General features: G+C 31.4%; 1 protein-coding gene across 1 annotated transcript in view; it reads right to left on the bottom strand.

Moving 5' to 3' along the window:
- LOC145292234 (uncharacterized) overlaps positions 1-13508 on the bottom strand; it is a 314231-nt gene that overhangs the window by 260411 nt on the left and 40312 nt on the right. The window contains exon 8 of the mRNA XM_080138557.1: positions 11960-12098. Coding sequence (XP_079994683.1) covers positions 11960-12098 — 139 coding nt within the window. The remainder of the gene's footprint in view (positions 1-11959; positions 12099-13508) is intronic.

Consider the following 13508-nt stretch of genomic DNA (forward strand, 5'->3'; position numbering starts at 1 on the left):
TAGGTTTACCTATATATTCATGTGGTTGAATATAAGTGTTGGGTTTCAACATAGGTAATTTATATATTCTGGGGGTGTTTTTACCCAAATAGTGACTTGGAATGTGGAATAGTTTTGTATTTAATACTAAAGGTGATTTTAAATGTAGTATTTTGTCTTCTGGCTTTTCTTTGATGAAAGTAACATTCTTTTCAATTAGTATATTAGTAGGTTTACCTATATATTCTTGAGGTTGAATATAAGTGTGTGGTTTCAACGTAGGTAATTCATATATTCTGGGGGTGTTTTTACCCAAGAAGTGACTTGGAATGTGGAATAGTTTTGTATTTAATATTGAAGCTGATTTTAAATGTAGTATTTTGTCTTCTGGCTGTTCTTTGATGAAAGTAACATTCTTTTCAATTAGTATATTAGTAGGTTTACCTATATATTCATGAGGTTGAATATAGGTGTTGGGTTTCAACGTAGGTAATTCATATATTCTGGGGGTGTTTTTACCCAAGAAGTGACTTTGAATGTGGAATAGTTTTGTATTTAATATTGAAGCTGATTTTAAATGTAGTATTTTGTCTTCTGGCTGTTCTTTGATGAAAGTAACATTCTTTTCAATTAGTATATTAGTAGGTGTACCTATATATTCATGAGGTTTATTATAAGTGTTGGGTTTCAACATAGGTAATTCATATATTCTGGGGGTGTTTTTACCCAAGATGTTACTTTGAATGTGGAATAGTTTTGTATTTAATACTAAAGGTGATTTTAAATGTAGTGTTTTGTCTTCTGGCTTTTCTTTGATGAAAGTAACATTCTTTTCAATTAGTATATTAGTAGGTTTACCTATATATTCATGAGGTTGAATATAAGTGTTTGGTTTCAACGTAGGTAATTCATATATTCTGGGGGTGTTTTTACCCGAGAAGTTTATTGGAATGTGGAATAGTTTTGTATTTAATACTAAAGGTGATTTTAAATGTAGTATTTTGTCTTCTGGCTTTTCTTTGATGAAAGTAACATTCTTTTCAATTAGTATATTAGTAGGTTTACCTATATATTCATGATGTTGAATATAAGTGTTGGGTTTCAAAGTAGGTAATTCATATATTCGTGGGGTGTTTTTACCCAAGAAGTTTATTGGAATGTGGAATAGTTTTGTATTTAATATTAAAGGTGATTTGAAATGTAGTATTTTGTCTTCTGGCTTTTCTTTGATTAAAGTAACATTCTTTTCAATTAGTATATTAGTAGGTTTACCTATATATTCATGATGTTGAATATAAGTATTGGGTTTCAACGTAGGTAATTCATATCTTCTGGGGATTTGTTTATCTAAGTGTATTTGGCCATTAAATAGTTTTGTATTTAATCTGAGATGTTGTTTTAAATGTTGGTTTGTTGTTTCAAGCTCGTCTGTACTTAAATGTTTATTATTGTGTCTATCTGTGGTTTTATCCATATATTTTTGTGCTAGGATATAATGTGTAGGGTTTAATGTAAACAATTTAGTCATCCCTGATATATTTTTTACCCATGAGTGCATTTTTGCATTTATTACTTTTTTTCTAGGTATTGTAATATGATCAGTTCTTTTTTTAATACTTATTGGTGTCCATTTAGATATTTCTGAATAAAACAGCATTTGAGGTTTTGTACTAAATCTAATTAAATTTGTTGTAGTTCTTTTCTTTACTGATTTAATATGTAACAAATTTTGTATTGGCTTTATGGAATTAGTGTTTAGAATGGGAGTACTCTGATAATTCTCTATTATTTGGCTTATATATTGTCTGATTGGAAAGAGCATTCTAAAATTAGGAGTCATTGTTTTTTTTATGACAGGGTTTAATGTTATATGGAGAGGTGGACTTTCTATATTACTATGATGTTTTACTTCATTTAAAAATGTTTGAGTAAATGGTACGTAAATCTTTTGCTTGCTGTTAAATGTTGCTGTAGTATTTAATATATTAGCATTTTCAATCAAGAGAATATTAGGTGTTGGTTTCATCAAAAATTGTCTTTGTCTGTTGGGTACAATTGCATGACTTCTAAAATGTGGTGGTAAATTTTCAGGGCTACTTAGTAGAATAGGCCTAGAGTACATCTGGCTGTTCACAAAAGGTAATTTCCTACTTATAAATGGTAATATCTCGTGATTACCACTGAGTGTGACTTGTGTTTTCTTTGTTTTTAATAAACCATAAAAGGAATTGCTGATAATGTTTGATGTTTTTAATGGATGTATGATTGCATCATTTTTATTAAAGAAGTTTCCTATTTTCTTGTTTTCTTTAGGGAAGGGTGATAACATTGGCTCTGAAGCACGAAATAATATTGAAGAATATTTTTTGTCAAATTCTGGCTTTAATGTCTGCAAAATTATGTTGTTTTTTATAAATGCTTTTCTTGTTTTATTTTTAGGTGAATTTAAATGTATTTCCGTTGTAATGGGCTTGTTTTTGTTTATTTTATTTTGTTCAATATATTTTTCCGATCCAGTGTATATATTCAGCTCTCTCGCACTAACGGGCAATTCAGGATAACTTATTTTAAATGGCATGTTTTCCAGGTTGTTCTTTTCTTCTGGTTGTTGTGATGCTATAATTACAGGAATAGATGGGAATGGATACATCAACTTTGATGTTTCAGACAGACTTTGGGGAGTCATTTGTAACATAGTCACCAATTGTTTTTTTATAAGATATGCATGTGAACTTGTTGGTTTTGTCAACCCAGGAATCTCAGGAATTGAGGGACTAAAAAATTTTGGATTACTTTGTGAAAATACGCTATTGTTCTGGGTATTGTTTAAATTAGTGACATTTTCTGAAAAGGACCAAAGAGGTGGGTGTTCAACGTATTTTGTGGGGAAATATTTTGGTGCAAAGGAATTTGTTTTGTTGAATATGTCTTTAATGTTAATTGCTATATAAGATTTTGTTTTGTTTTTCACATGCAAAAATGGGGTGATAGATGAGAAGTTAAAAAGCCTGTTGAGTGCAAACTCTTGTTGCTTGTGTGTGCTTTGAGATATTCTTGGTAACTTTTTGTTTAAAGGTAAGAGAAGTTGCATATTTTTCAATTGTTGATCAGATGCTTTTATTGGAAACTGAAAAAAAGGGGTTGCTTGTTTTTCTTCTTCTGAATGGAATATGTTTTGCTTGAGTTGATGTGTTTTGTATTTGAATGCAAGACTTTGTGAAACATTAGTGATTGTGGTTGTAAGCAGCTGTGTATGAAGTGTTGGTGTTGGTTTAACAGGAACCCATGGAACCATGAAATCTGTGAATAGATTAATTGTATTACAAATCCAATGTGTGTAAATTTCAAGTCTTTCTGTTTACAATTCAAACAATTAAATGAGAAAAACAACAAAAAAAAGCAAGAAATTAAAATGAAAGTTTGTAAGAAATATGCTCTAGTGTATTATACTAAAAACTAGAAAACGAAAGCTGGAAAAATGTGGGAAAATGGTTTGGACAAGTTGCAATAAACAATAATTGAAAACCAAACTTTGTTTCAGAAAGGTTTAGATGATACTGCTAGATTTAATTATTTAGATTATTCAAACTACTATTCTTATTTTTATTACTATTTTCACATTTCAGCTAATGTAATCTCCAACCTTCTTAATATACACTTTTTTTCAAAGTTGGGAATCTTTATGTTGAATTCAAGAATCTATACAAAATTTTGAACTGATCTTTTTATTTAATTCATGAAAGTAGAGTGTTCTTCTTATGTCAGACATGACTGGATATAAGCATTAATTATTATATTATCATCTGTAGTAATATAACTGTCAGTTAGAACTGATTGTTAATCCACCACCACCACCACAACAACAACAACAACAACTAGCAGGACCTGTGACAATTCCACAGGGGACTCATTCATATGTAATACATTGATGTTGGCATTCTGTAGATGTTCAGCATAGATGGAGATGCTCTGATATTATTGTAGCTTTTTTTGTTAAAACTCCAAAAGTATTCATCTAAGCTAGCAGAGACGCCCGGCATAGCCCGGTCGTAAAGTATACCTAAATATGATAGTTTAATTCTTGCAAATTTTGTATATATTATGACAGAATTAATGTTCTATCGATTTTTATATATTATAAAGTTGTGATTTCCAAAATAAACAAAATATCCATATGACTTGAGTGCATCAGCTTGAATCAAAATCGAAACCAAAAATTATGAAAAAAAATATATGTATATAACTTGAGTTCCTTCAGCTATAATCGAAATTGAAACCAAAACTTATGAAGAATTCTTGATAAAATTACTTATTAAAAAATAGATTACTTGAGTTCCATCAGCTAAAATCGAAACTGAAACCAAAACTTATGAAGAATTCTTGGTAAAATTGTTTATTACAAGAAATGGAAGTCCATAACAATTAAACGACAGTCACTCAGATGTAAGCAAGACACACAAAATAAATAACATACACGCTATCCTATTAATATATAGATAACAATATAATAATAATAATTAGAAGAAGAAGAAGAAGAAGAAGAAGAAGAACGTATTAAAGCTAAGTGTATTTTATTACTTATTATTGCATATTCTCTCCTGATGACCCAACATTATCTGGAGGCCGAAATCAAATAACCCACAAGTGAATTAAGATTGTAAACACTATTATATACAAGTCTACAAACGAATTAGAAGGAGAAGGCTCAGAAGTGGTCCCTATTCTCTCCTCATAAACCAACATTAAATGGAAGCCAAAATGAAATACTTCACAAGTGAAAGCAGCTGAAAAACATGATTTTAGGCACACCTACAAGGTAAGCTGTTTCTTTCAAAACTCAATATATTCTTCAAGGATGTGAACTCCATATAGAAACGTCTATTTAATTTGAATAAAATAAAATATGCATCAAGTGCGCTTGAAAGTCAAATCGCAACGTAATATTAGGAACATAAACAAATATTTTATTTGTTTGAAATTTATAACATAAATATATTTCAGAGCTATACTCCATCCTCAGTATGTTGTTTTCTATCTTTTTTTCTTTTCTTCTTTTCTTCTTTCTCTCCATGTTGTAAAGTTGGAGAAAGAAATGCCTGTTTGTAAAGAATATATGGAATTCACATCCTTGACGTTATTCTCACGTTGCCTACTTGATGCGTATTTTATTTTACTCAATATATTCTGTTGTCCGCTTGCTTTATGACGAGTTTGTACTAATGTTCCGGTAGCAAATTTTATTATATATATATATATATATATATAGGCAGGAGCTGCTTGAAGACGCTATCCTGCCTTAACAGAGTTCAAAATAGACTCTGTAGCCTAGTATGGGGATGCCCTTTTCTCTTCTATACAACATCTTTCCCATAGAAGAGATGTTTTTTTTTGTTTTTTTTATTACATTTTCACCCCAAACAAGGCACGTTGCCACTTTGATGCAGGGGGCTACTATCAGGGACCTCAGTTGCAGGGGTACTATGTAGGGAGTTTAGCAGCAAGATGTCTGTTCATGTTACACTTGAACTTCTGCATGTCAGTACAGTTGAGAAAGCAGGGAACCGGAAGAGAATTCCAAAGTCCTGCAGTTCTGGGGAAGAAGCTATTAGAGTAAAAGGCTTTCTTACATCTAGGGATCTCAACTGTGTAGAGGTGGAATTTTGCTGCTTGTCGGGTTTGTCGGGGGTATTTTTGTCGAAGAAGAGATGTTGCTAACCTGCATCTGCTCTATCATTATTTTCATGGCAAGTGCTCGTCTGAGCTCTAATCTATGGTTCCTCCTTACCAAACCTTCATGAAAAACACTTGTGTAGCTGAAACTACTATCAATAATTTCCTCCACTCTTTATCTTTGCCTAAGCGTGGATTCCATGAACAAAATTTCTTTCTAAGAACTGCCCACTTGTGGAACTGTGTTCCGTTTACCTGCTTTTCAGTTGACTATAATATAGCCATCTTAAAATCCAATGTAAACAAATTATTGGTGATACGTCTCCTTAAGTAATCCAATTTATCCAATTTCCACTGCTAAAGGTTACTGTTCCAATGACTACTGTACACTTATTAATCCTTATCCTCGAGTGGCCTCCGGGCCTTGATAAGAGGTGACTTACAAAATGCACTTAACTTTAACACTTTATTATTATTATATATAAAGTTATCTTGTCAGATTTTCCATGCTGAATCTGAATATCATTGTATCCTACAAATCGATACTTGATTTTACCTACACAATCAAATTACGTCTCTGTTGTTTACTATTAAAAGTTGACATTCAATTCTATTTCCTTGATTACGGTTCAACATTTTGTTCGGTAACATACAAATTAAGACATACACTAGTAACTTTTGTTTGTTATAAATGCATAAAACTGCAAATGGGTAAACATCATATTTTGCATGCACCATAATTAACAAAGTCTCTGACAGCATAGACACAGCACTCTCCCTCGACACTAGCGCACAAGTACATGTATTTGGTGACTTTAATGTCCATCACAAAAACTGGCTTGGATTCTCTACTTACACAGATGCAACGGGCAGCACAACTCATAGCTTCTCTACATCTCACTCCCTATCACAAATTGTTACTTTTCCAACCCGTTTCCCTGACCAGGAAGAACAACACGCATCACTTTTAGATCTGTTTTTGACCACAGTTCCTGATGATTGTATAACGAATGCCGACAGCCCACTTGGGAACGCTGATCATGCAGTGATAATGGTTGAAATCGCCCTAAACTCTAGAGCCAAAACTGAAGAGCCAGTGCTCAAAACAACGAGATATTATAAAAAGGCTTACTGGGAAGCCATCAGAGATCTTATTAGAGATGCCCCATGGGGTTAAATCTGTGGTATGCATACTTCCTTTGAGCAATCGCAGTTGCGCAAGTCGAAGTAAACCATTGGGGAGAGTGGGGCTTGCTATAGAATTTCCGCATGGGAACATGCGCTTCGATTGCAGTTTTGAACCATTCAGTGGTCTCGTTTGCACACTGTCCAGCAGGAAGAGAAAAAATGGTTTACTTCGACTTGCACAACTGCCATTGCTCAAAGGCAGTATGCATACCGCAGATTTAACCGACATAAGTCTAGTTCAAACAGACAGAAGTACATAGAAGCTAGAAGTAACGTTAAGAAAGAAATAGCAACAGCTAAGAGAGAATTTACGGAAACCACTAAAAAATGCATTGAAGCACAAAAATTAGGAAATCGTGACTTCTGGAAAATCTACAACAGTGTAGTAAATAATGGGCAATCAACAATTCCCCCACTAACCAACAATCACGAGGTTGTTTGATCAGCAACCGAAAAGGCTAACATGCTTGCCAGTTGGTTTGCTTCAAGCTCCACACTGGACCCTTCCAACAACCCCCTACCTGAATTTCCTATGCGGACAGACGCCATGCTAGACGATCTGAAAATCACCCCTTCTCAGATGCATGCTATCATAAAAAACCTTGACACTTCAAAAGCATGTGGACCTGATCTCATCCCAGCTGTGCTATTAAAAAAGTGCTCAGCCAAAGTAGCTCCAGTTCTCTCCAAACTCTGCAACAAATGCCTTAATGAATCTTGCTTTCCGGGCTGTTGGAAAACTGCTTCTGTGGTACCAGTATTCAAGAATTCTGGCGAAAGAACTGACCCATCAAATTATCGCCCCATTAGCCTCCTCCCACTTTTCGCCAAAATATTTGAGACCTTAATTAACCATGCTCTAGTCCATCACCTTACAGATGCTAAACTTCTGACTGACCAACAATATGGATTTAGACAAGCCCGTTCCACAGCAGACATCCTAACTGTAATCTCTGAACGTATATACCATTCACTGGACAAAGCGGAAGAGGGCAGAGCGGTAGCTCTAGATATATCTAAGGCTTTTGACAGGGTATGGCATGAGAGCCTCCTCAGGAAGATTAGATCATACGGTATCACTGGTAGAATACTTAACATAATTAAATCCTTCTTAGATAAGAGAAAAATCCAGGTTGTCCTCGACAGTCGTACATCTAAACATGCGGGAGTGCCCCAGGGGTCTATCCTTGGACCTCTACTGTTCCTGATATTCATAAATGACGTCCCCGGACAAAATTGCCTCTGAGATGGGTATATATGCTGATGACACCACACTCTATAACAGGCACGACAGGAAAACAAATGAACATATATCTAAAGAAATCGAAAAAGAAATGGCAGAAACACTAGAGGATGACCTCCAATCAGTAGTGGAATGGGGACAAAAATGGATGGTCATGTTCAATGCCGCCAAGACTAAACTAGTTTCATTCAATAATTACAGGCGTGTACAGTAATCAATGGGACAATATCGTAGTAATCGTTAGTAATGGAGATCTGATAAAGTGTCTTACTTAAACGGGCGGTTCATCAGGAATTTGTTTATGTTGGACTTGAAGACATCCAAGTTATAGTCAGGTGGGAAACAGGCAGACAGAAGAGAGTTCCACAGACGTGCACTTCTAAGAAAGAAGTTTTGTTCATGGAATCTACGTTTTGATTTAGGCACAGATAAAGAGTGGGGAAAATTACTGACAGTGGTTTCAGCTAGATGGGTGTTTTTCCTGAAAGATTGGCAAGGGGGGGGATCAGAGATTGGAGCTCAGACAAGCACTTCCCATGGAAATAACGATAAAACAACGACAGGCTCGCAACGTTCCTTTGGTGGGAGAGAGGTTGCAGGGAAGAGAAAAGAGCATCCCCCACTAGGCTACAAAGTCTATTTTGTACTCTGTCAAGGCAGGATAGGCTCTTTTTAGCAGTTCCTGCCCAGATATGGCAGCAGTACTCCATCCTTGGATGTACTTGGCTTTTATATAGATAGAGAGTTGCATCAGCAGTAAGATATCTACTGGAGCGGTAGAAGGATCCCACCATTTTTCCAGAAACCTTGGCAACAGATTTGATGTTCATGTTCCATTTCAGATCAGGAGTAAAGGTCAATCCCAGAAGTTTGTCAAAACATGGAGCCTCCCCAAGACGAGAGCCAGCCATTTCAATTAATGCCAGATGGGGATCAGAGTGTTGATGATATAAAGATAGAAGCTTGGTTTCAGATGCATTAAAAGTAACCAGCCACCTATTTCCCCATTGTACCACATGCTCAAGATCAGAGGAGGGAGAATCAGAGAGAACTTTGTCATTTACAGCCTTTGATGTGTTGCCATAGATGGTCATGTCATAAGCATAGATGTCAACGAATGATTTAAGTATGTGTCAAGTGCCAAGTTTCCTTGCTCTACTGCCATGAGAAATGGATCAGGGGCGTTACTCATTAAATGCCCCTAAAATTACCAATTAACTGGTAAAATAGACAAATATGTCCCATCTAAAAATATTGTATAAAAAACATATTGTAGAAAAAAATAAACTTTTTTTCATTACTTAGAAATTCTTTCTATGCAATAATATTTAAAACAATTAAACCATGTGGTTTCTTTATCTTTTTATTACTATGTAACAATATTTAAAACAATTAAACCATATGTTTTCTTTATTTTTTTATTACTATGTAACAATATTTAAAACAATTAAAACATATTTTCTTTATTTTTTATTACTATGTAACAATATTTAAAACAATTAAACCATATGTTTTCTTTATTGTTTTATTACTATGTAACAATATTTAAAACAATTAAACCATATGTTTTCTTTATTTTTTTTATTACTATGTAACAATATTTAAAAAAATTAAAACATATGTTTTCTTTATTTTTTATTACTATGTAACAATATTTAAAACAATTAAACCATATGTTTTCTTTATTTTTTATTACTATGTAACAATATTTAAAAAAATTAAACCATATGTTTTCTTTATTTTTTTATTACTATGTAACAATATTTAAAAAAATTAAAACATATTTTCTTTATTTTTTATTACTATGTAACAATATTTAAAACAATTAAACCATATGTTTTCTTTATTGTTTTATTACTATGTAACAATATTTAAAACAATTAAACCATATGTTTTCTTTATTTTTTTTATTACTATGTAACAATATTTAAAAAAATTAAAACATATGTTTTCTTTATTTTTTATTACTATGTAACAATATTTAAAACAATTAAACCATATGTTTTCTTTATTTTTTATTACTATGTAACAATATTTAAAAAAATTAAACCATATGTTTTCTTTATTTTTTATTACTATGTAACAATATTTAAAAAAATTAAACCATGTTTTCTTTATTTTTTTATTACTATGTAACAATATTTCAAACAATTAAACCATACATTTTCTTTATTTTTTTATTACTATGTAACAATATTTAAAAAAATTAAACCATATATTTTCTTTATTTTTTTATTACTATGTAACAATATTAAAAAAAATCAAACCATACATTTTCTTTATTTTTTTTTTTATTACTATGTAACAATATTTATAACAATTAAACCATATGTTTTCTTTATTTTTTATTATTATGTAACAATATTTAAAATAATTAAACCATATGTTTTCTATATTTTTTTTATTACTATGTAACAATATTTAAAACAATTAAACCATGTGTTTTTTTATTTTTTTTATTACTATGTAACAATATTTAAAACAATTAAACCATATGTTTTTTTATTTTTTTATTACTATGTAACAATATTTAAAAAAATTAAACCATACATTTTCTTTATTTTTTATTACTATGTAACAATATTTAAAACAATTAAACCATATGTTTTCTATATTTTTTTTATTACTATGTAACAATATTTAAAACAATTAAACCATATGTTTTTTTATTTTTTTATTACTATGTAACAATATTTAAAACAATTAAACCATATGTTTTCTATATTTTTTATTACTATGTAACAATATTTAAAACAATTAAACCATGTTGTTTCTTCTTTTTTAACAATATCACACAGTGTTTCCTGGAATTCTCATTATGACATTTTTAATTAAAAAGCATGTTAAGTTCCCAAAATTTATATTATTACTTTTATGCGGTATAAATGAATACACCCATTGAATAGCAATCAGTTCTAACTGACAGTCTTTTAGAGGATGAAGGTTCAATTCTTGCTGCAGGTAATAATAGCTAAGAATAATATAATAATTAACACTTGTACCTGGTCATGACTAATGGAACAAAAGAAATTTTAAATAACGCACAGGTTCCTGAATTTGGCATAAAGATTATTAAATTTTAAAAGATGCACCTAAATATGTTTATCTGCTGCCAAAATAAATTATTGTAATGCGGTAAGAAGTTTTTATAAATGTCATTATCAGTAGCCATTGCAAAAAATAAGCTGGCCATTTTGATGAAAATAGACTTTCTCTAAAATATTCGAGACATTATTATATATCTGTAGAAGTATCTGGTTAGAAATAGAGATAAAATAAGTCTAACTTAAAATGCTTTAAAAACGAAGTAGGTGGAATCTTCCCCTTTATGTGTTGTCAAACAAAGTAGATCAGAGAAAGTTAAGTCAGTCAGATACTTGGGTAGAAATTCAGCCTGGTAGTGGGTGAAGGTATGTAGAGATATGGTTACACTAGTTTAAGCAACATAATCAAAACATCATAGTGTCTAGAAGAAATAATGCAAAAATGACCATCTGTTCTGAAAACATATGAGATTATGTTTTTATGATACAGTTTGGAAATATTAAAATGTGTTGGTGTGTGTGACTCACTTCAATGATCACATATGCAAATATAGTTATGAGTAAAGAAAGTCCTAATCTTATTAATAACTAATGAAAATAAGAAGGAAAGAATTTTGTTCGTTTTTAATAAGGCACAAAAATTATTATCCAATTATTATTATTAAAACAGAATGAAGGTACAGAGTTTTGTCTTTTCAATATTGATTAGTTTTGTTTCAATGATTTCAAGTACCGAATAGAAATTAAATTGCGAAGTAATAGTGAGAAGGTAAAGGATACAAGTTGGAAGTATTTATTATTTAAAAAATTAACAATACATACGAAAAATACTCACTTTCAAAACAAGCTTCTATCGATAGTATAACTGTTACAGAACAACCAGGTTTTTCTTCAGGATTGACATTGAACTTAATTTTAATTGTTTCTGCATCAGTGTTACTTGGAATATGAGCAGGTGATTGTGGAGCAATAGTCTGCAAAAAATAAAAATAAATATTTAGTATTTTTTAAGAAAATAAATAACAACTGTATATGTTAATTGAACAATCTTAGCAAGTAATAAAGAATAATATCCAAACAGTAAAATGTAAATATACAGAATGAGAGTTTGCATACATTTGCATTTACATGAACTTATTTTATGAGAAGAAATATTCTGTTAATAAGTATGCACACTTCAAACCCAGCAGTTGTTGATTCTTTCAGTCATAGAAAGATTGACTTTGTTGATTATTGTCTTCTGAAACTTGTGTACAAATGCTTTTGGATAATCCACCCTTCCTGAGTATGTTGTTGAGCGACATCATAGCTCTGGTGAGTCTAATGGAAATGCCTTTCTCTGTCAAATATTTTCCTTTAGGTGTCAGTTTCAGCCTCCATGTTTCCTTTGCTTTTTCATGATAATTTTCTTGGATATTTTATACATTATTTCAATTATGCATACTTGGACAATACTGTTGTAGATTTTATCCGTTTTAATCCATGCTAATGCTATATTCTTTTTCTGTTTCTTATCTTTGGAATGTTTCTTCATCAATTTTGATTTAGTCTTTCATAAATATTTTAAACCAGAATGTATTCTGCTGTAATCTGGCATTTCCAGTTTGAAATTTTTCTTAAGATCATCTTGAGTGTTTAGTCAAGTTTAATTGCAATTTCTGCTTCTTCTTTAATTTCATTATTTTTTTTATGTTTTTCAACCATTCAACATTTCTGTTGAAGTTTTGTGTTTTTTCCTATAATTGTGTTCTCCCAGTTTTGTTTCTCTTGGATTCACTTCTGTTTTTTTTCTTTTTTCATTTATGCTTTGTTTAATTAATTTTCATTGTTTTCGAAAGTCTTATTTTGCATGTACTCTTCAGATTTATATCTGTATCTTCTCAGCCTCCCATCTTTTTTGTTAATACCTATTTTTTAGTTTTTTGTGTTTATTGTCGAGTCTTCCTTCTTTGTCAGTCATATTTTAGGGCCTTTTTGTATTCCATTGGTTTAGCTTATTTTTATAGTTTGTTGATTTGGGTTTCCAATCTACTAGTGTCCCTTGGTACTATGTTGATGCATTCTTTTAACAGGGTTTTGTTTTTATTTTATACTCATAATTAGTGATTTGGCCCCTGCATAAATGTTTAACTCAATCATAGTATCTATTCACATTATTATTTACTTACTAGGATTAGTCACACAGGCCATCATCAATAACTTTTCTTTAAGAACAACTTGTGGTGTTCTCTGGAGTTGGAGTGACAACAAGTCTCTCCAGATTTCCAGTACTTTCTACCTCTTTCGATAATCTTTGCAGATGAATTTGCATTATCGCAACAGCTGCTTACTATTGATTTCTTGTTAGTATCGACCATTGGTCTTCATTGGAATTTGGATGGCAA

Source organism: Euprymna scolopes, chromosome 13 (assembly GCF_053919585.1).
Source record: "Euprymna scolopes isolate OS-2025 chromosome 13, ASM5391958v1, whole genome shotgun sequence".
Classification (NCBI taxonomy): domain Eukaryota; kingdom Metazoa; phylum Mollusca; class Cephalopoda; order Sepiida; family Sepiolidae; genus Euprymna; species Euprymna scolopes.